Source organism: Melanostigma gelatinosum (assembly GCF_949748355.1).
Source record: "Melanostigma gelatinosum genome assembly, chromosome: 16".
Classification (NCBI taxonomy): domain Eukaryota; kingdom Metazoa; phylum Chordata; class Actinopteri; order Perciformes; family Zoarcidae; genus Melanostigma; species Melanostigma gelatinosum.
In genome coordinates this window covers 20,447,813-20,475,014 of record NC_136649.1, presented here as the reverse complement: position 1 = coordinate 20,475,014, position 27,202 = coordinate 20,447,813, and the positions used below count along the sequence as shown (strand labels likewise).

Here is a 27,202-nt window from a genome sequence, read left to right as displayed (position 1 = left end):
CGCTCTGCGGTGGGCCACGCTCCCCAAAGGGCTAGAGATTGCCAGGGTTGCTGCTTTTGGATCCAGCCGGCTGGTCGGCTGGTCTCCGTGAGATGGTCCGCCTCCTGGGACCGGCTCTCGAGAGAGTCCGCTGTGGTCTGGCTCGTTTAAATGGTGGATCGCAGCCAGAGACGAGCCAGCCCAGGTCTATTTGATATATACACGAACATAAAACACATCTCTCTCATTGTGTAACCTATCAGGAATATGGCTTTCATTTAGGGCTTTGTGCGCCAGCTAGATTTATTCAGGTCCGGGCAGCGGCCGCTCTTGCGTTGTGTGGCAGCAGAGGGAACGTCTGCTGCAGATTTGCTGTGAAGTGTCGGGCAGCGGCAGGCCGGAGAGCCTGTTCTGAGCTCGCAGCCCTTTTTGAGCCTGATGGCAGGCGACTCCTTTAACTGGGGCTGGGGAGCGGTCTGCACAGCTCAATTTTGCCCACATTAATCAAACTCACATTTCCTCACATCAGCCCGTCTGCCTATCAGCGGGGCTAGCTTGTTAGCATAATGAATTCAGTTGGTTTCACACAGATGGCCACAGTCTTCTAAAAGTCGATTCAGTATGTTGGCTGTGAATAAATCAAGAACTTTATTCTTTGCTGTTTTTCCGATCGAGTTCTTTCAGACTAAATCTAAAAGCAACAAAACTATTGAACTGCCTTCAATGATTTCCACATCTTTGATATGAAATCAAGTGTCACGTATTTGCTTTGAGCTTCAGCGCTCCTGTCGGTCGACTCTGCGTAAAAACATCAAAATCTATCATTTCACGGAGAGTTTAAGTCAAAATGGCCTTTTGTGTACGCGGTGAGTTATTTCTTTTCAGGCAGACTTCCTCTTGGCCCGAGTGAGAGGGGGGGGGGGGCCTGGGGGCAGAGGGTCGGCGAGGAGAGACGGGCCTGGGGGGTTGCAGGGGCCGAGGTGGTGGCGTGGCTGTCTGAGAGAGTGAAAGCATGCAGTCAGACAGTGGGAGTGGGCTTTGCTTTGCTGTTCATTCATACAGGTGCTTATAATTTGCAGCGTGTGATTAATCATTGTTGTGTTTGGGGGTGACATCTTGTTTAATGGATCTGTCCATCTCCCTTCTTTCACTGTTCTGGGGAGGTAGGCAGCCAGCAGCATGCACAGCATTGTATATTCTAGTACACATATGTACTCACTTGAAGAAATGAATATCAAAATTGACTTCATTGTAATTTCGAGCTTGTCTTTTTCCTCCATGCGTACTTCTGCACTGGTGTTCAAGTGAAGAACTGACCGGGTAAACGCAACATGTGTGCGAGCCCACCAGCTGCCACCACACAGAGGCGGTGGTGTTTTCCGTGTGTGTTTGCTTTGGGTGGAGGGCAAGCTGGCTGGTCAGCATGGCTGTAAATCAGAGTATTCCTGATGGAACCCTGATGGACAGGAACCTAATCTGTCCCCGGTGTGTCATTACGCTCAACCTCCCAGATAGCTACAGATCCTGCTGCTCCTCTCATCTCTCCCCCAGCCTCACACACTCTCTCTCACACACACACACACACACACACACCCCTACGTCCACAGTGAGCCAGCCAGGGCAGCCCTCCTGGAAACCAGAGACAGTAATGGAGACACACATGTTGAACATAAACCGGTTGAGCCAGTGTCAAGAGTTCATCTCCAGCATCTGTCATAGCAAAGCCAGCGCCCAAAAAGCCTTTGCTGCTCTCGCACCACAGCGCCTCGCTCGTGCTTCAAATGTACACAGGCCATGCCACTACTGTCGCCAAACTGGCCTCGGCGATGGCTAAACGTAAGCAAACTGACGGATCCTTTTAGGACGTGTTGGGATCCGTCCCAAGACCCGATTGGCTCCTGCACAAGAGCCCCCACACAAAGCAGTGAGTCAGAGGCACGGTGTCGTCTGTTAGTTTCATGAACCTTTGCATATCCAAATGAAAATACTTTTGTTGTTGAAACAGCTTAAAACCTCAGCAATACTCCATAAAGTTTGATCTTCCCAATCCTTTCGTGTTACTTCTCAGATGTTTCAAATGATGTGTGTTGCGTTGTGTGTTTTGAAACTCCTTTTTGATTGTATTAGTCTGGTTACTGTGTGACTTTCTCCATTTTTTTTTCCTTTATTTTTTTTTACTTCCAAAAACTGGTTCCCATACGTAATTATCTGCTGACAGTTTGGCGTTATTTCAGCTTTTCTGACAAAAAGCAGGATAAAAGCGACCACCGCATCCGTGCACGGTTCAGTTGGAGTTTGTCCAACGAGGAGATCTTGACCCCTCAATTACAGGATGATGGAGCTGTTTCTTTTGCGTGTGGCTGAATTTATTAACAATTTCGCATTCCACACATGTGGAATGAACTTGGTGAAGCTCTGAATTTGTCCTATTATTTGTTGCCTGAAATATGCTAACTGTAAGACCTTTGGACTCGTTCCGTCTGAACGCAACAGAATATGTCTGCGGGTCTGTGGTCTTTGGTTCCTTCCGCTACCTCCTGCTGCAAGCTAGAAACCAGAGAACCACGGCTAATCTGATGCCATCGCGGGACAAAACGTGGATCTGCTCCACTGACGGTGAATCGGAGACTTATGGACTCAAAGAATGTTTGCTTGACCTTTCTTCGCATCACCTCAGCCACTGAGTCAGTCCAGAACGTCTGTCTGTCATTCAGTGCCAATGGAGCAGCTACAGGGTTCGTCTCCAACAACTAGAGAGCTCTGCCTCTCATTTCCAGCTTGACATGTGATCATGTATACAAATCTTGACTTAACTGTCTGAGTTTGCTGGAATAATGCCTCGTTTGCTCTGGTTTATGCTGGATTTCCCTCGTCCGACTTTTTTTTTTTTTCCTGCATTTTACTCCGATATGGACATGAAGAACCAGTTTCTGTCTGTTTGTGTGTGACTTAGAAAGCACTAATAGGCAGAGGGTAAGGCCTGTGTTGTGATCACGCCAGAGTACGGTTTCCCTGGTGCCGGGTGAGCGACGTGGCACGGGGCCATCTGCCAAAACAAAAGCCGTCAGAGATGCCCTGTCGCACAGTGAGCCCGCCCGCCTGCGACAATTAATTACCCCCAGTTCAAATAATGTTGATAAATCATAGACATAACACAAAGATGTGCTGCTGATTGCATAATTATTGCATCAAACCACCGGCGTATGTAACATAATCACGGCCTTTCATCAGGCTCAAACCACCGGCGTGCATCTGGAGCGGCATTATGCGATGTTTAGAAAGAGACACAGCGAGCTTGCTATCAGTATGCGTGAAGCTGGTGGGCTTGTGCAGGGCCTTAACTTGTCCTCTTTTCTTCAAAGGGGACCAGAGAGCCTTGTTGTGTTTGAATGGAACCTGCAGTGCTGGAACATACTTCCACTGTGTTTAAGCAGTGATGGCTGAGCGCATTTACACTTTGGTAATGGCTTCCTGTCTTTAACTCTCCTGGCTTAGGACAAGAGTGAACCACGCGGGTACTTCCCTTTTGCCTCTGCTGCTGCTGCCTCGCAGCTCTTCTGCTTTTTCCCCCCTTCACGCCCGGCAGCCAACCCAGTACAGAAAGCACGGACCACCCCGGCCAATTATTCCCTCGCTCCTCTGTTGTATCGCTCCTGCCATGGATAGTTTGTGGACTCAACAATCGTGTCACTCTTCAGGAATGTCCGCTGGTTTTCCAATCCCTGCATCATTTGCATTTATCTACCTTGCAGCCTTTTTCTCTGCCCGCGAAGATTGTATGTTTGGAGAAGGTCTCTGCCGTGATGCATCCCCAAATGTCAGCCAACAAGGGATTTCTTCCAGGCGTGGCAAGAGGCCTGGGCCCACATGAGACCTCTTCTCTGTCTTATGTCTTCAACCTCAAGCTAGATTTCATGAGCTGCAGAGTTAGAGCTTAGCATGCACATGGCTGCGTTTGTAGTTGAAGATGTCTCCCAGCAGCTTGCTGTTATGACATACAGGTGCTCGTTGGCCTGTTAACAGTAAGGTTGAAGCTCTTCTCTCTTTGTAAAGATGAGTCACTGGCCCTCAGCCTGAATGTCCATCCAGCCTTCTCTAGACAGCAGCTACGAATGGGGCAAGCTTCCGCCTTTGATGGATCATTTGCGTATGTTTTCTTCTTGTCGCATTAAATGAGATGTGCTTCTGCGGCTGCTTCTCTTCTCTCTCAGGCAGAGAGATATCACATGTGCTTTCCATCTCTCTGTGTCCGTCTCTGTCTCACCTCATTGCGCGTTAATCAATCTCTGTCTCCCCTCCGTCCACTAGGTGACAGTAACGCCACAGCTCTCCCCTCTGGGGGCCGGGGATGAGGCGAGGTGTAATCTTTGTTGAAGGTGAATTGGCTGAAGACCAGAGGTGACGGACTGGCTGGGTGTGTCGGCAGCGGCGGTCATGTTGCAGTGATGTGGTGACGCGGTGTTGAAGTTAATGATAGTGGTGTCTACAGTGGGAAGTCCACTTACGACCCATTTACTCTTCTGCTTCACATCACTCAGCAGCATATAGAGGCTCACCATAATGGCCCATTTGTTGTGCTCTGTGAAATCTCAAAGAAAGTATCATAGATCATAGAGACGTGCTTTTTCTGATGTTTAGGTTTGAGCTGGACACTTCACCCATTTATGGTGAGTTGTGGGGCAGTGGGACTCTGACGCACAATGAAATGATTATGCAGGTTCACGTTATGACCACCGGTTTTAATTATTTCTAACTTCGCCTGTCCTTTTTGTTGTGGCGGATGGCTCTGAAGACTACCTGTGAGCCGCGGCTGGAGAAGAAGACGGTCAGAGGCGCAAATCGAAGTAGTAGCGAATTCAAAACGTATTTGATGTCGCGTTGTAAACGAAACATAACACCATAGTTGTTCAATTCTCCAAAAACTGACCCATGAATCCAAAGCGAACTGTTTTAAGCTTCAGATTTCTCAACGGAACAATGCACCTTGGGAGTCACTGTTAACTTCTCCCCACAAACATGTTTGTACAGACTTGTGCCTTGATAAAATCAGAAGTATATCAATCAAATAAAGGTTGTTTCATGCAATTTCATGCACTGATTTTAAATAGCTCCTTCCAGTTTACAGCTTTATTAACACTTTAAGCAATATATTTCGACAGTAAACATACTGGGTTCACATATTTGTTACGTAACTCGCATCGTTGTCAACATTGACTGATTTGACCTTACTTTTGTTCCATAACTCGGGTTCATGTTGGCTGTAACGCGGGACACTAACGGCAGTCTCCTGGCTCAAAGCCAAGTGTTGTTCTGACCCCTCGCTCCACCCCGACCTCACCTGGCCCCTCAGAGGCAGCTCTCCACTTCCTGGCTCATGGCATTTAGTTTATATACAAATTGTATGCATTACGTTTTGTACAGTCTGTCTACAGTCAATGGGACCAGCCGGTGCAGGTTGTACGAATGAGCAGTTCAACTGAAGAGTTGATATTTGACTTGAACTATTGCTCAGTATTTCTAAAGAAAGAACCAAAGCATGTAAACAATAATGCAGTTTTATCATTTTTATTTAATTCACCAGTAGTTGTCTTTTGACTCTTCAGATATATGTTGTGAGCCCTTGAAGTCTCTCCATCCCAAGTTTGTGAAACCACTGGTTTGTAGTGAACAATGCAGGCGACTATTATTCAAATGTTGTGCTCATATTTGCGGAACAATGTCTTTTGTTGCAAGATTATATCGTTCATTTAGATGTTGACAGGTGTCCTGCAGGAGTTGGAGACAATTTGTTTAAAAAGCGATCCTCTGGAAAGAATCAGTCCGAGATGACACGGAGCACTTCCGCTCAAACATCAGTTACACCAGGTTTTGCATTCATTTTGTCCCCTTTTCTTCTCCTGTCACCTGTTTCCGTGCTGCTGGAGCGTGTATTTGCATCAGATCGTGTGTGTGGGTGTGTGTTTGTAAAAAGAAAAATAAATAAATGTGACCACTGGTGTCAAGAAAACAGTGACAGTATGGAGGAGAGAGGCCCCGACGGTGACGGCACGGTCTGCCTGTCAACCTTTCATGAGTTTATCATCAGCCATCAGCCCAGGCAGCTCAGGCACTGACCCAGTCAACAGCACACACACCTTTACACCACCCATCAATATCGCAGAGTTCATCTCAAGTTTGACAGACAGGGACATACCCGAGCTGTCTCTGCGTATAGCCGGAGGTGAAAATGCTCCATGATGCATCACTTCCAACGGAAAGCCAAACTGGAGACGGCACACTCGACTGAAAATTCAATACAAACGTCATATTAGTCCACGCGTTGTACCATCAATGTAGCAATTGTATCTGCAGATTATTTGATCAGGGTATAACCATAACGAGGTAAAGGAGATGGTTGACGTTTAAAGGTGTTGACCAACGGTTATGCAAATAACGGCAAAGGTGTCGGATGAAGTAAAGCAATAAATCTTCTTCAACCCTTTTCTCTCACTCTTTTCATCTCAACTCACGCATTGACAACCGCTGACTTGCAAACAGGAGACAAGACATGTGAGCTATGTCGTTATTGTTAAGAGCTTGTTCAGTTTAGCAAGGAGGAGGATTTAAAGTTTCGTTTTACAAGCAAAATTGCGATCTTATCTTTTGCATCGGTGACATTTTTACGAGACAAAGAGTCAGTGCGCTATGTTCCGGTGGAAACAAGATATTTATCTTGTTTCCTAAAATCGAATTGAAAAATGTCTCCACACCCCAGAATTTAGTGATGTACTTGTAGATATCCAGCCTGCGAGCCCTCGGAGGTGACGACAGACGAAGCAGCAGCACCAGTAGCCGACGCAGGCCTGGCGTGGAATGCCGGGATACTTGCGCTTCATGTCGGGGGCCCTCACTTTAAAAGAATCCTGCTGTCATTGGAGATGGCCTCGCTTGTTTTTATAAGCACCCTTTGAGCTTTTTCAAGTGCAGAATTAGGGACTGTTTAGGGAGTTAACCAGGATGCTTCTGCACTCCCAAGACAGGAAGGCTGATGATGGTGATATCTGTGATTAATAGCGCTCTCTCTCTCTCTCCCTCCCTCCCCCCCCCTACCTCCCAGATGTCTTGAGCTATTACTTCTTTTTTTTTTTTTTTAAATATGTAAATTCCAACATAATCGGTTCCCTCTCGCTAGTGTTTGGTTTAGGACAGAAGAGGAAAGTTAGAGGGGGCGCATAAATCACTTTTAGTAATGGTTGCCTGCTTTCGCGGTAATTGATTTTTGTACTCTTGTTTTTTTCATTCTTCATATTTAATAGAACTACAGATATTCCTTTCTTGAGCCATCATTGTACAAAATGGTTGACACTAAATTTTAAATTGAATGTCATCATTTTGGAAGTGTTGCAGCGCCTGTTTGCTCTACAAACAGGTTTGGCTCCAAGGCCGTATTTAATACTGTAGTTTGCCTCACTTGGTAGTAACTATAGTTCATTGGCCTCACCCAGGCGTCGTGTTGTTTGGATACCTCTTTATGTTACATTTATTACACCCACTTCCCTGATTCGCCTTCTTGCCAACTGAACTGTTTTCTTACAAATAAGTGTAAGTTATTGTCATAGTCCATTTATCTTGGATTAAACTAACACAATAAATATCCCATGAACATGTAGCCAGACAGGCTCTAATTGTTTGTTGTAAAAGCTAAGCCCGACGAACATCAACACGACCCGGTGTGATGTTTGAGGAGTAGCAGGGTTTGTATGAAAGACATTTCAGTCTGAAAGGTGAAAATCTGCTCTTTGAATTGTTTTCGTCTTGTTGGTTGTCTGTGTTAACTCCCTGGAGTTTGTAATCCTGCGCATGTTTTCGTCCTTTATATATCACCATGCCGTTCTTCATTCTTTCACCTCTGCTGTACTTCTGCCTCAGCGTTAAAAAATAATTACTCTGCCTTCCTAAATCACAGCACCTGGCCAAGTCGCTGATGGATATCACGTTGGCTTTGTCACCTCAGATGACAAATTGCGAGGGAGCAGCAGCTCGCAGGGTTTGTTCAGCATTCCAGATCCGATGTGTTTGGAAGAGTATTGATGGAGGACATGGAGGCATGACTCATCACCTGCAGGTTCAGTCAGGAGCTCTTGTCAAAACCCGAGTGGGCCTGTGAGGTGAACGTTTGTCATCGTGACACTCCTATGCTTCATCTCACGTCTCCTAACACCAGGAAGAGCTTTGGCTCTCAATGAACCAAGACATGTGTCGTGTAATACAATGTTTTTAAAACAATTAGCAATGTTTATCTTCATTTCGGAATTACATTATAAAAAAAAAATTAAAAATGCAATTTACTTTTGACGTTGTCTGTCTTCTTAACCAGGGACAAGAAGTCAATATTATGTTTAATTATGCAGCTGTAACTTGTTTCTAATGAAATTCTCCATTATTTTATGAGCGGAATTTTTAAAAAAACCTATCATTGGCATATTTAAGAAAGTAGAGCGTAAGCTATCATAAGACATAATTTACCAGGTCAAGTAAGCGTGTGAAATGAGCGAGCAGTATGTCTCTCATGTATTAGCCCATTTAACTGGGGGAGCTGTGCTTCCTGTGGCAGTGACCTTCTCCCTGTGGCTGCTGGGAATTACAGTCATTCAGTGTGTGTCTCGGTATGATGGATGACACCTGCACCCGTTGAGCAATCGCTCCCTGGCACACTATTGCTTTTCTTTTTCTCGCTTTTGCGTGGGAGCGAACTGTGTGCATTCCCCAGCCAAAACCAACTCCGATAATCATCTCATCTGCGTGATGTATGATCTTATCTCTTTGGATGACAAGTTATCGGAAGGACCGGAATGTCTTGCCGATACCGGCCTAGGGAGGCTGTGCTTCTTGGATCCGTCCCAGAGGCCTACTGCAAAAATCCCTCCAGCTAAACCAGGAGTGATGCAGCACTTTTTAACATATGGTCTTCTTATGAAATACTCCAAACAAAAGCCAAATTCCAAAGCAGTTAAAACACTGCATATGACGTCAGCTCTGTGCAATAAGAACACCAGACGTCGAGTCAAAACTACATGTTGTTACAGTATGAAATCTCACTGTGTCCTTGTAGCTCATTTGTTTCTACTGCACAACCGTGCACTGCGGCTTGGCACAGAATGCCTTTGTGGCAAATAGAAGTATTTCAGTGTACACGTAAGAGTGCGTCTTAACGGCTGTGCTCCAGACACTCTTTTGTCATTTGCTCTTGTTCCTGACTGAGTGTTTCTGTGTGTCTGCAAGGCGCTGAATGACTAGCCCCGTCACGAAACAAAAGAACCTTCAAATACTGAAATCTCCCAATATGTCACTCGCCGATGCCTAGCAAAGGAATACACGTCAACGAGATGGCAGGTCACTGTGATAATATGCCCCTCCTCCATGGGGGAGGTCGGATGTCTGCAGGAGGAGCTGGAGACCAGAGAAGGGAAGGCTGAGTGAAGCAACTCAGCAGCAGCAGCAGCATCATCATCATCATCATCATCTCCTTGGTTTGCCCTCACTGCTCGGTGCATCTGAGGCTGTAGAGGGGTGCGAAGTGCTCCCGCGAGTGTGTGGGTTCACTGCTGCCGCGCTCTGTGATTAAACGGCAGTATGTGCTGACAGCTGGAGTGGAAGAGCATGATGCACTGGGGCACAGTGGCGCAAGAAGCCGCCTCTCAGTGGCGTCGAGGAAATGACATGTTTGGTTTCTTGGGGGCCTTGATGCAGTTCCATGACATGTTGGCACAAGGCATGGAACGATGAGAACATTTCATGTCACGAGTATCCTCGTCAACACCGGGATTCACCACTTTATCCCGATAATCATCAACATTTGTTTGAGTAAACATCCTTTTTAGTGAACAACATATCATAAATAAGTTAATCATTACATCCCCCTGCATAAATTAAGCATAAGAAAATATCATTATTGTGAGTATATTCTTTCTTAAACAATAATTCCTGTATGTGTGTAAATGGCCCCTTCCCCACTGCTTCAGGCTGCTCAACCTTCGTTCTGAACAGAACCCTCTGGAACGTGTTGTAACTGCATCTTGCACGGAGACAAAGACGGAGACACACCTGGCAAAGTAGTCAAAAGGGCTTCTGTGAGAGCTCCAGCTAAAGTAGGTGTCTCTACAGACTCTCAAATTACAAACAATACCAGAGTCGCTGTCCCGGCTGGTTCACTAATAGCCTCAAAATATCAAAATGTAATGCAGCGACAGGTTGCATCCTTTGTGGATCTGTCATCGGTTCGATGAATGCAACGCCCTCTTATGCCGTATTGTTCGTCATTTGATTGACAAGGCACACAAAAGCATTTTCTCGACTGGAAAAACCTTGAACTGTTGCTGTTGTGACATTTACGTATACAGCACAGATAACATTTGTGACTGGAAGTTGCCAGAATGCATTCTGGGACGTGAAGGTAATCGCTAAAGTTACCGTCTGAGGGTGATTGTTGTGACGCTAAGAATACCTCAGTTAGGAAGTGAACTGAATCATGAACTCAGTAAGTCTAACGTGGCAAAGCATCGACAGAATTGGACCCATTTGAATTGACTGAATCAAGACCTGTAGTACATGCCGTACGAAGGTCAATTTCAGATTGTGGTTGCACTTTCTGTTGTTTTAGTTTTCCCCCCGACAGCCTGTCAAGTCATCTGCCATCAGCTGTTCTTAAGGTGGAAGATCGTTAGGCCGATGCTAAAATAAACACAGCCTAGTTTTGCATTCACGCTCGTCGTCGCTGAATCCTTCTGCGACTGACATCCTGGAGACACCACATGCTAACTGACGTCAACCCCCGCACCCAAAGACGCTGGCTCGTAGTGCACCCAGACACGAGTTCTCGACAGCCTGAGAACTGAACTCGACACGCTGAACTAATCACGTATCTGAACGGCACAGCGGGGCCGGCCCGTTAATTCGTAAAGAGTGTTAACTCCAAACCTTTCTAAGTTAATGAAGCGTTTGGTAACCTGTATCCTTTAGAGTTCCCGTAATCTGAGGTTTACGATGAGGCCCAAAAATCGAGTGTGAATCATTTTAAGTGACGTATCCAGATGTGCACAGCTGCTCTGGTCACTTGCAGGTGCAAGTAGCAGTGCACTCCTTTTTGACATTTCACAAAAATATAATTTTGTTTGTTTTCTAGCTTGTTGATGATGGAAATGCAGACACGTGACGTCCACCATAGTAATCTGAGTCTTGACGTTATTTTACTGCTGCTGTTGTTTCAAACCCTACAACTCTGAGGTATTATCTGTGTTACTTTCCAGACTTTAAATCATTTTATACCTTTTTCAGGTTACAAATGTAAGAGACTCGCACCTTACCTGTTAAAACAGCAACAGTGCTACTAATAATTAATGGAAGAATATTATCCTAGAAAAACAGGATGCTGTGCACCTAGAAGTATAATCATAACGGATCAAGAGGGATTAAAGAACCTTCAAATCGTTACTTACAATAACGGCAGTTTTTGCAAATTGCTATTCGCATTGGTGGAACATTTGTACATACCCAGTCAAAATCTGGATTGAGTTCCCTAAAGCGATATATTGTCCAGTATTAAACTACCAAATAGTAAAGTATGGTCTCCAGCTATATTGGCTACAACAAAGAGTTATGTTGGAAATAATAAGCGGATGATTCAGTCTATGTAGCGTTACAATGACGGCGGCTTTTCTGCTGCCTAAAGAGTACTTTTACTTTTGATTCTTTAGTAGTTTCATTGCAAATACTTTCCAGAAGTACAAAAATACAAAAGGTTAGGTAATCCAAAAACTAGAGTAAACTTGAAGTAAAAGATGAAAATACATCTTCCACCACGAGCTTTGTGCCGATAAGCTATCTTCGTTTGGAGAGACTCGACCTAAGAACTGAGTGTTCCGTTACTCTCCCACCCCTCATCACCTGTTGGAGCATGTTCGGTCACTTCTCAGCATCTTTGTGTTTGCACAGGCTGATCGAGCAGGTTTGGTTTCATCGTGTAATCTGATTACCTGCTGAAAGATTTGATGCGCCTCACCTTCACTACAGGCCGATAAATAGCGATGCCAGAAAACGGTGCGTCCAAAGCCGTCCTGTTGCCTCTTCAGTGCGGTATCATTAAACAACGTAGTCGGGTCAACTGAGCCGTAGCAGATGGAGTTCTGTTTGACCCTTTGCCTGCTGGTAGCTTGGTTCAGTAGTTCTTGGTCCTCCCATTCGTACATTCAGATGCAACTGTAGACAAAGTGATTTGTTTTCTGTGGTATTTTACTCGATAATTACTTCTCTGGGGGAAAAAACCAGAGGACGCACCTTTTTATAGACAATATGTTTAATTGAGCTAATTAGAAAGAGTCCATATTGCACAGCAGCTGTGTACACACACAGTGGAATCTGCACGGCACCAGGAAAGGGATGTAGTGAGAGTCAGAAGGCCTCCGTGCCAAAGCAGTGGCTTTTTCAACACAGATGCACATAGTTGGCGTGTGTGTGAAACCTCAGAGGCCCTCGCTGATCAACCCGGCTGCATTGGTTCGCCAGCTGCTGGCTCATTGCTGATGTTACTGGGTTTGCATGGATGATATGGTCGGTGGCTTCGGCCCCTCAACATGCCGAGAATTATAGTCGCTCACGGGAATTTTGGAATTCAGACCCATGTTCTTGCAAAAATGCCACAAGGCTCAAAACTGGTGGTTGGCATTTAAGTTAGGCAGAGTGACAATCAGCGTGATGATACGGTTCTGGTAGAACGTTTGCTGGCGCTGGTTGTCTGTCCAAAACCATACGGCAGCAACAAGAAGTGCATTTGTCCAACAGTAGGGGTGTAACGGTACGCGTATTCGTATTGAACCGTTCGGTACGAGGCTCACGGTTCACGGTTCGGTACCGTGAATTTTGTGAACCGTTACACCCCTGTCCAACAGTAAAACTTTAGGAACTACTTTTAAAGGAAAGAGGAAACAAATGTCATGAACAAGCATTCACTGACCTTTGCCCCTATCAGCAGTCTTATTAGGTTATTTTAAGTACAACTGTCACACTTGACATAAAACATCATATTTATTTGTCTGATCCCGCGTGGCTTTATTAAGAGATGTGTGCCGTTCAGTTGTACAAGTTCATATTGGCTCAATGGTAGTTTTGACTGGTGCACGAGTACGCGGTACAAAGACGAGTCAGGAGGAACAAACAAGCGCTGTATGACTACAACGAATTATTGTCATCAATTGATCTGGCAATTATTTATTACTTTTTTGTGTTGTGTTTACTTGTGTTATTTACTGTCGTCAAACTTCTTCATATTACTTTCTGTGTTCATCCAACAGTCCTAAAATATTCACTCAACATTGATATAAACCAGAGAATACCAACAAATCCTAACATTTGAGAAGCTGGAATTGGCAACTATTTAGTATTTTTGCTTGACAAGTGACTTGAAATAATAACAACACTGTTGCGCTCACAACATCAGGTCCCCGAGAGCTGTCCTGAAATCTGAGAACATGACAACCAGCATTCACCTCAATGTTCATGGTTATTAAAGTGACTTATCCTGTTTCTGCCATTCAGGTCTGGTAGAGATCTGCTTGATGCATCCCCTCGATGTAGTGAAGACAAGGTAAGCCACCCATTCATAACTCGACAACTCATACATGAACTCATATTTGGTGTAACTTTACCGAACGTTTCTTCTTCTTCTTCTTCTTCTTCTTCTTCTTCTTCTTCTTCTTCTTCTTCTTCTTCTTCTTCTTCTTCTTCTTCTTCTTCTTCTTCTTCTTCTTCTTCTTCTTCTTCTTCTTCTTCTTCTTCTTCTTCTTCTTCTTCTTCTTCTTCTTCTTCTTCTTCTTCTTCTTCTTCTTCTTCTTCTTCTTCTTCTTCTTCTTCTTCTTCTTCTTCTTCTTCTTCTTCTTCTTCTTCTTCTTCTTCTTCTTCTTCTTCTTCTTCTTCTTCTTCTTCTTCTTCTTCTTCTTCTTCTTCTTCTTCTTCTTCTTCTTCTTCTTCTTCTTCTTCTTCTTCTTCTTCTTCTTCTTCTTCTTCTTCTTCTTCTTCTTCTTCTTCTTCTTCTTCTTCTTCTTCTTCTTCTTCTTCTTCTTCTTCTTCTTCTTCTTCTTCTTCTTCTTCTTCTTCTTCTTCTTCTTCTTCTTCTTCTTCTTCTTCCCCAGCTGCCCACTCTGCGCTCATTCTCCTCACAAGTGGGCAGCAATGCCAAGAGCCTTAGATGTGGAAAATGAAATGCATAATTTAACCATTCATTCCCCCCCCCCTCCACCATGTTGACATTAGAAGTTTTTATTTTTCACCTGATCACACATTTTAAGAACACACCTATTGAAAGAAGGTGACTTGCAGGATCGATCACTCGGTGAACTCAGTGAAGCGTGGCAGCAGTCCTGAGCTGTAGAGTGATCGGGAGCCTCACCACAGTGTCTCGGCCGGCCATAAACAGGTCGTGGGCTACTACTAAAGCTTTATAGTCTTTCACAGGCCCAGCCAAGACCTCTGGCTTCGGTTTGTACCCCCCCCCCCCCCCCATTCACGACTTGTCAGTAAATTGTGCTGCTTTTTTGTCATTTACGGCAGCAGTTTCTTGGTAAATAAATTGCTTGGTGTGCCTTTAAAAAAAGAAAAAGAAAAGTGAGATGGTTGCACTTTGAAGGCCGTGCCACCACCTGAACACAGAGAGGGAAGCGCAGGGATAGAAGCCAGAGGTGAGCGGTGGTGTATTAGTCGATATTTGATACTTTGAAGGCACACAGTGTGATTTATTGTCACGTGTAGAAACTATGGGGGTTTATTACAGGTAAGGCTTGCGCTCTGCCTGTCTGTCCTCACACGGGGTCAGGGTTAAAAGTGCACTCACTGTTTTCTTTGTAACGCTCTTCCTTAAAAAGCGGTAAAAGGCGCTCTAAAGTTGGACAGGTTTATCTGTTTGTTTTCTGTTTGTGTCGCCATGTGTTCATGTCGACAGGCTTTCTGTTGCTGAGAACGGGTCTGTGTCAACAGATTCCGTTTGGTCAGGATCTGGGTTTGTTTGCTTTGTTAACAAAAACAGAATCGTCTTTCTTCTTTTTAATTGGCAGCTTTAGATGATGTCATAAAAGTGTCTAAACACCAGGAGGTTGCTGCTTATTTTGATGGCAGACATCCACCCAGAAACGCACCGTACCCGTGTATACATGCAATCACATGGTACATGCATGTTCACACACACTTTAACATACAAACATGAATTCATAAACCAAGCATGCATACCAGCTAATTGGGACACTGAGGGAGCGGAAATCTATTAGCAGGAACCTTGGAGCCGAGAGTCTGACACAGACGCACCTCCACTGGGTCTCTCGCTCGCTCTCTCTCTCGCTCTCTCGCTCTCTCTCTCGCTCTCTCGCTCTCTCGCTCTCTCGCTCTCTCGCTCTCTCTCTCTCTCTCTCTTAGGCATGGCTCTTATTAGGCACCGGCTCCTGCTTTAATGTCCACCGGTCCAAATTGAACAGCAACTGGAGTAAATTAATTCTTTTCCACCAACTCAGAATCAAAGGGATCCCCCCCCCCCCTTTCTTTCTCCCTTTTTACTTTTTCTTTTCTTTTTTGCAAGGTAAACTTGACTAAATGCGTAGCTGCCTGGGAGCTGATGTTTACCTATCTTCCTCCTCTTCCTCTGAGGGAGAGGAGGAGGAGGGCCAGTGCATTTCAGATCTAGAATTAGCTGCAGTAGTTTGCATAGAGGCACTGCCACTAGCAGTTAAATACTGCTGTTATGAATCAAAAATATGTCGGGAGAATTTGACAGCTTCTTCCTTTTAAATAAAAAGTGCTGATTCACCGACCAAGATGATTGTTTTGGCAGATAAATGAAAAGCTGCGTTCCACAGATTTGAAAGACGGGTGACCGAAACAAAAACACTATTTATATTTCAAAGCATATAAAAGCAAGTTCCTCATGACAAAAGTATCAGCTCGGTATTAAAAATACTGTTGGGAACATGTTTTTGGATAACGATAGAAAGTCTTTGACTCGACCACACTAGACATTGCTTTAGATGTATAAAGTAAACATCTTGTCAGACGTTTAGCCTTTGTTGCTGCACTTTACTCCCTGTTGAGAGCTCACTGACCAGTTGAGCCATGACCCCTGTAACTCACCTTTGCTAACAAGTACCGTCCATCTTTCTTACATCTGAGGGACTCCTGCAGAGCCCACCTTCCATCGGGTGTGACTTACTACCGCTTTCATCGTCGTGAAGGAGTTGAACACAAACGAATTTCTAATAAGTTCAGCGACGCAACAAACGGGCTGGTAGAGGTTCTGTGTGTTTCTTGAGATTCATTTACTGGACAAATGGCGAATAGCATCAGCTGTAGTGTGAAGAGACCTTTTTAACAGATGACAGAACCACTCGAGAAAAGTTGTGTGCCATGATTTGTTTTTATGAACTCTTTCAAGTTTAGGACAACTATTTACCGCACATGTAACTTCACATCGGAAACAGTTGCGTTTCTTGTTCTTTGTTTTCTTATCGTGAGTAAATCCGGTTCATAATCCGCCCGATATGTAAATGTAGCCTTCGTCACACAAAGTCAACCGTTAACTGCCCCCTCCCTCCTCCGTGAGCGGGGGCAGGAATGTGGGGCTGAAGGCGGAGGGCGCGATGCGGCGTGGGGAAGCCAGTCGTTGGTTGAGCAGAAAGAGAGACGGTGGAACCAGAGTTACAGCTTTTCATTAACCTGGAAACCACCTAGTTACATGGTTCATGGGCTGGTCTCAGCTCACTTGGAGGTAACAAAGGGTGTCGGGCGGCACTTTCTGCAGGGGGCTGTGTGCTCGGGGCACCCCATCTGACTCTGATCAGGTTCTCCCTCTCATTAGAGAGTTGCACTGAGCCTGCATTTCCCTTCATGTCGAGATCCTATTACACGGAGCGCCACCCTGATACACATTCATGCGTAAACATACTCGCGCTCATCTAAGCAGCTTCCCATCACCCATTTTACTTCCGGCCAAAGAGTGAAACCACATCTTCCTCGCGTTCGTGTCTCCCTGAGCAACTTCTCCCCGTCATCGTGAACTTCTTGCGGTTTCTGCGCCGTGCACATGATCCGATGTGTTTGCCCCAAAGATGTATTTTGTGCCACAACTCTTGACTAAGCCACTCCTTCTTTGCCTCTGTTCTCCCTCTGCACCCACACTTTCTTTCTCTCTAATGCGTTCCCGTTCTGATTCCTCCTCTTCTCGTCTTTTCTCTCTCTCGAAGGGATCCACTCTTCATCCAGCTTTTTCTAAACTCCTCGCACTGAGCACTAACCGGTTCTACTGTTTTTACATTCTGTCTTCTATCGTTTTAGCTTTTCAGCGACCATCTGAGTCAGCCTGTTGTTGAATTAGTCACTACTCCAGCTAACATAAACCATACTGTGAAACAACATCGTGCTAAGAGCATTGTTTAAACTGCCATCATTCCATCTGAGTTTGTAGTGTGTTGAGCGATTGTGTAATGTTGTTTTAAATCCTCGTTGTACATGTGTTTCGGAAGATTTGTATTGAATTATGCAATTCGGCAAATTGTATTGTATGACATGGCTGTCAGAGTCATTGCAGACCACTAAGCCTGCCGGTAGCCTGATTAGAAAAACCTGGTACTGGCCCTTGCTCGCGGCGGTATCCATGGCAACACTACCTCCATTTGGTCACAGCATGCATGAAAGTGTGTCCCACTTGGGGGGCTTGAAAGTGATCTTTGATGAGGCCTTTGACAGATGACGTCCAGTCTTTTTGGGGAACGTGTGACAGCGCTGAGGATGGCCCAAAGGCTTCACCCCTCCCTCCCGCCTCCGTTTGCCCCCAACTGCTTGGTGAACCCCAGTGCACTTATGGAGGAATCCCTGACACAAGCCTCAAACAGCAGGGCACAAAGCAGCAGCAGCCTGATAGCCGACCTTGCCTTGTAAAGGAGCAGGCGGGTCAGCGGTCGTCGGGCAGGCTCCTAATCCCTCCGGCGCTGAGAGACTGCGGGGCAAGACTTTGCTCACAGCGTAAAGCCAAAAACACATGCAGCGTACGTCTGGGATGAACCCAGCTCAGTCTGTGCTTCGCTTCATTGCACACGCATTAGCGAGGGTGAGTCCAGTGCACAAGGTGGAGAGCAAGTCCTTTCATGAGCGCAGGACTAAAAAAGGATGCCTTGGCATTCCAGTCACACTCTCTCGGATGATGCCTCAGTCTTCTGTGTGAAATATGTGGCTTAGCTTAATTTAATTTAATGTGGAACATTTTGATCATGGGCAAGATATACAGATGAATAACTGGGCCTATGTATCTACCCACCAGCCTAGTATCCCCAAGAGTTACATCCATATTGAGTCATTCCTCACCTCATGATTGACATTTAATGCCAATGCAGGAAGCTGTGTTCCCTCTGTGAGGACAGAAAGTAAGGGTGTGTCCGTTGGGGTGATGGGATGGACCTGTAGCGCGTCCAACAATCATGCAGGTAAAAGTTCACATCCATCACAGAAAATGAATACACAGAAGTGGGTCACAATGTGTTTTTTGCCGATATACAGGAAATGAGTTTGTGACTGCTAGATATGAGGATACTGTTCAAGGCACATCCACTCCGGGAATTGTCCGCATCCTTTACAGCTTCAATGTAGCCGACGCGGACATTATGACCATGTGACATTTGTTGCGTAACAATTGGACATCCTGGTGGTCCCAGCATTATATGCTACATATGATGTAACTGCAGCGTCATTTCCATTCGCCTTTTTAGTGTCAACTGTCTAATAAAAGCAAAATGCCAGAAAAAGAAACTTTTAAAACCTAACCCATTACTTTTAATGTTGTGACAGATGTTGCTGCAGTCACAAATGGATGACGAAATCAGAGATTTCACTTTAGATAGAGGTGCACATAAAGAGCAGGTGTGTGTGGGTGTGTGTGTGTGTGTGTCGTACTGGCGCACCTATAATCATCAGTGGAGGGGTTCACATTCCAGTATACTAATTACAGAGTGGAGGCATTTTGTGCTTTGATTTCTCTCGACCCTGACTGTGCTACAACCACAGTGCTGCCCCATCGCTCTCTTTATTTTTGACTCTCAAAACTCATGCATGTCTCTCTCTGTCCTTTATCCAGCCTTCATCACCCGTTTTCCAACCTCTTGCAGCTTTTCGCACTTCATTCGTAAAGGGCACTCTAAAACCAGGCAGAAAGTGTTGTCACTGGGACGTTGCTACTTCAGCAGAATGTGACCAAGCTGCAGTGGATGCAGGCGTCACAGTTGCTTGGCAATCTCACATGGCACAACTCTGTGCTCAGTGGACCGCCTCTGGTCTGTCACCCATTCAAACTGTTGCTTTTTGGCACCTACAGTGCCTGTAGCACAGCCCACAATCTACATCGCTTTTATTACTGCAGTTGTGATAATCTGTACTTGAAGTGTTGAACAGACACTAAAGGGCTCAGCTGAGCCAAACTAAATAACATGCGTATACATATTCACACAGGTCGCGCTCTCGTCCTTGTTGGAGTTGCCCTCGCTCATCAGAATGTCTCTGTGGACAAATCCATCAGACTGTAAACAATGAGCAGCGCACAAAAGAAGTCTTGGCCGGATAGCTGCTGCTACACCAGAATCCCAGAAGTACGGCCTTTCGCCCCAGAGGCTCTATCCATCGTCAGACCGATAGCCGATGGGTTCCGAAAATGATTTTTGTGTCGTTGCTTTCAAAGGTCTGCATCACGAACTGGAACCACAATACTTCATGTCACTCATGATGCACTTGAAATAACTGGATCTAAGGTACGAGATCCGGTTAGCGTCCAGTAAAAGTGACTGTCTGAACTGGCCTTAAGTTTTCATCATGAGTTCTTCCTCGGTAATACCAGTTGACGACAGAGTAGTGTAGTATTTGCCCGAAAAAAGATGAATATGTCAGATAAACAATGAATGGGAAGCTAAAAGGAGAACGAATATGGAGAGAAAGATAACAGCAGTGGTGTTCTTTCATTCAGAGACCTCTTTATCCGTCAATCGTTGGGAGATAGTTTCTCTACATTCTGCCTTAACGGCTCCAGTCTAAATAAGTGTGACCAAACAACGAAACACATCAAGTTACAAATGTTTTTATAGAATAAAGAATATAACAAGGAGCTGGAGTTCGTGAAGTACCGGTGACTCTCGGGTTTCTCTCTGGAATCATGCAGGGCAGTTGTCTTCTGTCTGGAGCGCGCTGTGTTATAGCCAATGGTTACCTGCTGGCAGGGAAGGCTCCAAAATCCTGCAGCCTCTCCTCACATCAAAGTGCCTGTTACTGTCGCTGGCCCGGACCGGTCTATCACCGGGTAGTCCTGACCTGGGTAGTCCTGACCTAGCTTGTCTGGCCTGCCGTCATCTGTCACGGCTTCTGTTTTTGTTTTTCCACCGTCTCCTACGTTGAAATTGCGGAATACTTGCAGAACTTTGGATACGCTATTTCTTTGTTACTTTTACTGTTAAATCTGTTAAACTGTAATGTTATGTACAGTATACATATAATTAAAACAATGCTCAAACATTAGCACCATAATTTCAGTTAACGGCATTTGGCAGAGGTTAAGAGAGTCCTCACGCTGTTTTATGCAGCTCTTTTCCTGCTCTAACACACTAACACAGCCTGATCTCGGGTCACAGAGGTCACAGTATATGAGCAGACATCTGGACCGGCAAACTGGTCCCAACGTCACCATAGGGAATCAAGGGAGTCGGCTTTATCAGAGGGAGAAAGAATCCAGAGTGAAAGAGCAATGTCGCAGCACTTTCAACGGTTTCTTCCTTATATCCACACCACAACCTGCTTCATAACGTGGAGCAGTAGGTTTGTGGTGCTGGTGCCCAACCTGGCCTGGTCCAGATCAAGTTCTGGCAGCATGCCATGTCACAAGCGCCAAAGGTTTAGCACTTCCCCTCTGCTCCCATCTTGCATCTTCTTCCCCTCAACTTTATCTTCCTATTCCTCTCTCCAAGTCTGTCTTTATTGGCCTCCTCCTGCCATGCTCAAACACTTTGTCCTGAAACTGTTTTGCCATCGATTCCATGCAGCAATATATGTTTTCCTCACTTGTTTAATTCCATGCTTTTGTGCAGGATGGAGGTCAGTTGAAATCAACATTAATACATCATATTTATTTGACGCTTTATTGTCCAAAGCAACTTGCATAAGTGCAAACCACACAGGAGCAAGAGCTGGATGTCATCACAATCTGGAGTGTACTAAAAAATAATAGATCAATAAAACAAATAACCCTCAGTGCTCAGACATCGAGTGTCGTACTCGTTGTTTTATGTTCTTTTTAGTCGTCGAGCACTTTTTACTCACTGACTGTCAGTCGGCACTGACGACCACAATGTGAGAACAAGCCGCCACTTCGTCCAAAGGGAACCCTTTTTATTTATGGTTCCACTCTTTAACCCTGAAGCCTGATTGGATGGCTAAAGACACGAATAGCCACATTTGCCAATATGCCATCTTTATGATCCTGCTCATTAAAATTAACTGTCTGGCTGTAAAAATAGATTCCCCTTTATGTTGCCCTTTGGATTGTCTTATGCACTTCAGATCTAAAGTGTGAAATTGCTGAACTTTCAGCCGTTCCCTTTGGTGATTCACTTCTTCTTTTTCTTCAATCATATATTTTGTGTCTCTCCTTATTTTATATTTTTCGTCAAAGCACTTGGCATTCCTAGAGAGAAGGCGTGAGTAGATCAAGGCTCTCACTGTGGCGACCAGTCCAAATACACAGCAACACACATAAATCACAATGTTCATACTTGGAGAAAATGGCATAATTAGAAATCTTACAGCATAATAGATGGCATACTTACCTGTTGTAGGTTGGGTCATTACTTCTTTATATAGAGTATTAGTTTGTATGTCAATCTGTCTGAATAGCTATAAATATGATCAGCTTTATTAGATGTTACATTTTAAAGTGAGCAAGTCATCAAAATGTGCCACTGAGGGCATATTTTTAAAGAGATCTCCTAAATCTCCATGGCCGGCCCCTTTTAAAAGTAGACCCATCAAACCTCTGCCTTTTGATCAAACCCCCCCTTCCCCTTCCAAAGGCATTTTGTTTTTAACACCATCATTAATGAGCCTCACCTCAACAGCTCGTCCTCTGTGGGGTGACAGCCCGTCTTGTTGGGCCCCCGTTCGAGCCCATTACCACTGGGGTCTGGGAGCGGACACGGCTTTGTAAGGCCCTCAAACGCCGCGCTCCCGTCCATAAAAATACAAAGAATGGGGCTCTAGCCTGGTACTCCGCCCTCATTTACCTTTTTGACTTCTTTGTGGACGCCTAGAATTTGCACTTTTATAGGCAGTGGAGGTCAGGTGGACGAGGTCTTCAGGATCATTTACCCCAGAGTGCTTGTCTCGTTCACAGAAGCACCAACCTGCCCTCGCCCTCACCCTCACCTGGGCAGCTCTGGGCCTGTAAAGCACAAACACAGAGAGAGTGGGATATGGGTAGGAGAAGAAAGGAGTACCCTTGAACTCACAGATCTCATCACCTCTGAGTAAACTGTATCTCCGCTAGCTTTCGCTGATGATTGAAGGGGTTGCTCTGTGCGATGTGTTTTAAGGAAGCCCCAGGGTTTTCTTTGGGTCTTCTGTCTGCAGCGTTTACGATCCGCATGGCTGACTACAAGGCCAAGTGACTCTGCCATAGAGGCCATCTTGTGCCCTTCTTCAGCTAACCAGTATGTCTTCTTCCTCACTGAGACTTTATAAACAGAAACTAGAGCCTTTTGTCTGTACAAATCCTCTAAAACAGAACATTCAAACTGGACCGACTGAAGATTTTACTCGTGTTTTACACCGTTGGTTGCTGTGAAAAGAGACATTAGCAGCTTCCTGGCCAGGGGCCTGACAGTTCCCCTGCTGCCACAAGTTCTTCTGCTCCTCCCTATTATCTCCCACTCCCTTGGCCTTGCTGTTTGGTCCTTGGCTTTTATGGCAGGGTAGAAGAGGGCCATGAGGAAATGAGGTGACCCCGGGGTCACGAGTGGAGTCGGGGGGGCTTGAACCGGACCACGTCCCTGCCAACCCCATACTCTCAGGGCCGGTTCGGGTCGAGGCAGGCAAAGCAAAGGAGGCCGGTGCAGACTGTGGACAGGATCCCTTCCATCCTTGACCCAAGCATCATGTGCCTTTAATTAAGCCAGATTTGAATATGTTTACAAGCCCAAGTAGTCTTAAATCTTACGGGTCCTTGCCCCCCCCCCTCCTCCCTCTGTACCCTATATTCCACCATCGTCTCATACCTCAAGTCCTTCTTTTTCTCCTTCTTTTTAATATGGTGTCAGACATCTATTTATTATGCTGTTTTAACTAGTTTTTAGGAACGGGTTACAAGCTATTTGGGAATCCACCAAATAGGATTCGAGGGACACCCCCCTCTGAGATGTTAATCTGTTAGCGATACGAAAGGCCGCTCACCCCACTAAAGTCCGCCTCCACTGGAACCCGGGGACCCTTTATGGCCCCATCAGGCACTCGCATGGACGGCTTACTGCTGACCTTGTGACCTGGCAGTTGAAGCCATATGAAGAGGGAACCTTTCTCGTCCCACTCCCTCCTGCTCTCTTCTTTTCTACTTCTGTTACTACCTAAGAATCTGTGATGTTACTTCACTATTTGCAGGAAAATTATTCCCTTCCAAATAATTCCTTGAGTTACCATCGATCACATTCTGAAACATGCTTGAGTTCATTGTGTTTTGTTCATCACTCAAATGATTGGGTCTAATATCACTGCGTAATATCATCAGACCATTGAGTTCAACATGTTGTTCTGTTGGCGTTTGGTAGTCTCAACCATGTGGCAGGATATAATGAGATCCTCTCATCCTCTCAATACCTCTTCATCTCCAACAGGCACCGTTTATTTTCATTCTTTCACCCCCAACTGGTCTCTCATGTAAAAGATTTACACACCAGCCTTTATTAGGGAGGTACCAGCATGTTTGCTATACAAGAAAAGGTCCTTCGACTGGCTCCATCATATTAAAAATGTACACTTAACCAAAGAGCTGTTACAATTGGCTTACTAGCATGTTAGTAGTCGAAAAGCTTGCTGCAAAAGGCCTGGTCCTGGGGAGTTGGGTGGCTAATTGGATCGGTTGGGTTAAATAAATGTTTGAGTTCTCCCCTGCGCTGGGAGGACTCGGTGATATGAGCCTCTCATCTTAGCAGAGCGGGAAAACACGGGGGATGAAAGGGAGTGTGGAAGCTTTAATGAAATCTTTGTCATTGCAGGTTCCAGATCCAAAGGGGAACCAGTGACCCCAACAGCTACAAGAGCCTTGGTGATTGCTTCCGGACCATCTTCCGCAATGAGGGGTAGGTTATCCTCAACAGGCCTTTCCAACTAAAAAGGTCACTCGTTGGTCAAACAGTTTCTTCAGAGCACCAATGGAGTCAGACTTCCTGTTTCACGAACGCAGGGAAGGAGCAATTTCTCCGTCTCCACTCAGGTAGCTGAGTGATGAGGTGGCTTTCATTTGATGTATTCATTCAATGCAAATCAACATACTTTATCTGTCAAGGGGCAATTTACATTTGCAAACACAATTACACAAACAATTAATTTACACACTTTTTGAAAAACAAAATAATGGAAAAAAAGAATTGAGATACACAAGTAGCCAACACAACAAAGGCTCATCATGTAAAAATGTTCATAAGCATTTGTAAATGGACTGATTTAACCAGAAGTGCTGATGTTGTAGCTTTCATATGAGAGTATATTCAGCCTCTGTCTTTATTCTTTAATCCAGCCGTTATTTTACTTGAAATGAGAAGAACATGTATTCATGTATTTCTATGTATTATTTATAATCCATCCAGTTCAATTAGAAAAATGACAATATTTGTTGAAATATAATTGTGTACTTTCTTTCTTTGATTTGACAGTTGTTGACTACACAGAGACGTTACTACTACTAGACTTCTTGAATATAGATATACCCAAATAATATATATATATATATATACATATAGAATTTGGGTCGTGGGTCCCGGCTTGTCATTAAGGGGTGATGGTGGGTCTCGCAGCCAGACCAGTTGAGAACCACTGGTCTAGTGGCTGGAAAGCTAAAAGTGTTACAGGTTTCCCAGCTAACTGAAGACAGTCGTCCTGCTGTGCCCTGTGACAGCACTGTGAGACAGTGCAGGTGCAGGGGAAAGTCTTTGCCACTCGCTCTGTTTACGGCGAGTCGACAGCTTTACAGCGGATATAAAGTTGATCTGCTGCGAGGTGTGAGTGAGCGCAAGGTGAGAGGCCGGCTAGTGACAGTTGGAAATCTTACCCTGGCTGCAGTTCGACAGACACAGCTATCCTGCCACAGTAGCTGGGCCCTCTTCGCTCTATATATATATACACACACACACACACACACACTCTCACATCGTGAAAGTTAATGCCATTGTGGCTGCATGCCTTTTGGGTGTGTCTTCTGGGATTAGGATTGCATGAAATGTATCGACAAAATGGACAAAATGGTTGTCAAATTACACTGCATCGACATCATCAACTGTGACCGATGTTTTCACTGTAGACTGATTCGACAAAGTTGTGTGTGTCAGACACACAACTTTCTTGATCCACTTTCTTGTCGACCAATTATCACTAACAGTATATTTTTGCTGAGGCTGTAATGACTCCCTAGTAGCACATTGTGGATTACCTCCAGGCCAAACCACTTAGTTATAATTTATACAAATAGCGTTAGGCCCCACTGTTTTGAATTATTATTAAAAATAAACATTTCCCGTCGCTCCTGGCAGGACGGGGCTAACACCAGGCCTCGCTCTCTCTCTGAGGTGACGAGAGAGGAAACCTGAGCTCTCTGCTCCAGCGCTGTGATTTAACTGAAGAAAGACATAGAAATGTGCACGTGTGACACCATCTTAAAGACGGTTTGAAGCCTGAACACAATAGACTTTAGTTTTTACACAGAAACAGAATACATGTTGAACGCTTGTAGTTCGGAAATCTGCGTTATAGTGGAGATTATTTAAAAAGTCATTATACATTACGTTATTTAATCTGGAAAATCAAGCATGAAATGCTGTAGCTGTGCTCATAAGTGTGTGACAGTGTGAACTACGCTCACCAGCTCTTGGTTGGTGTATTGCCTTACAGACCGCGCTGCTTTTTCTGTTGCATGTGGCTGCAGCAGCCATGAGCATGTGTTAAGTGTTTCCGTCTGGAGGGAAACAAAAAGTCTCTATTCTCCAGCATGCTTTACCAGTGTGGTATCCAGAGAGTGGGTCGGGACCCAAAGCACGGCCACAGCAACATTGAAAGGGTCCTTCATTAAAGCAGAGCGCGTTGGACAGTAGATCAGTGACTAATGCCTGGAGCTGACAGTGCAGGGTTGAGCAGGGCGGTTGATTCCAGCTGGGACCACTCGTGCAAAAAAGATATACTTTCATGAAAGAGGTGCAGATAAAGGTGTCCATCAGATTGTATATGTTTAGCTACGGCGAAACAGGCATGTTTTGTATGAAGCTGCAATCATGTTAAAGGAATAGCTCGACATTTTGAGTAAGTTATTCGTGTCTTTGCCAGGAGTTCACCTCATTTCTTATATAATAAGTGTTAATTGGGGAGTTTAAGAGGTGCTGGTAGTTCGTTGCCTCTGGACAGAACCATGCTAGCTGTTTCCCTCTGTTTCCAGTCTTTATGCTAAGCTAAGCTAACCAGGTGTCAGTCTTATCTAGCGTACAGACATGAGTGCAAGAAAGCGAATTAGCGTATTTTACAAAATTCCAAACTATTATTTTAACAATATGTTCGCACTATAAAAATTCAAAAACAAGAGCTTATTTGTCTCAGTGAAATTCTAAACCATTGATATACTTTCGCGAAAACTTACACTTAACTCATTTCGGCAAGGAAGCATTTTATAATGTCATTACTCACAATTTAGTCTGATGGATTGCATCAAATTCACCAATTCACAAAATATAATAGATCGAACATTTGATCACCAAAGCAAGAAATGTAAGTTCATCATTTCATAGCAGGAAAGAAATCTTCCAAAAATGCAACTCCCCTGTCCATAAATAGCACATTTATTTATATATACTGTACATATATATTTGTAACTTTTCTGTGCTCACTTCAGATGAGAATTCATAATTATTTTTGTATTCATTTTTAAGTTTTGTGCCTT

The 27,202-nt window shown here is 44.8% G+C and overlaps 1 protein-coding gene across 1 annotated transcript in view; it reads left to right on the top strand.

Moving 5' to 3' along the window:
* Positions 1–27,202, top strand: part of slc25a21 (solute carrier family 25 member 21) — a 77,620-nt gene that overhangs the window by 34,479 nt on the left and 15,939 nt on the right. Inside the window, exons 3-4 of the mRNA XM_079286929.1 lie at positions 13,549–13,597; positions 24,279–24,362. Of these exons, the coding sequence (XP_079143055.1) occupies positions 13,549–13,597; positions 24,279–24,362 (133 nt within the window). The remainder of the gene's footprint in view (positions 1–13,548; positions 13,598–24,278; positions 24,363–27,202) is intronic.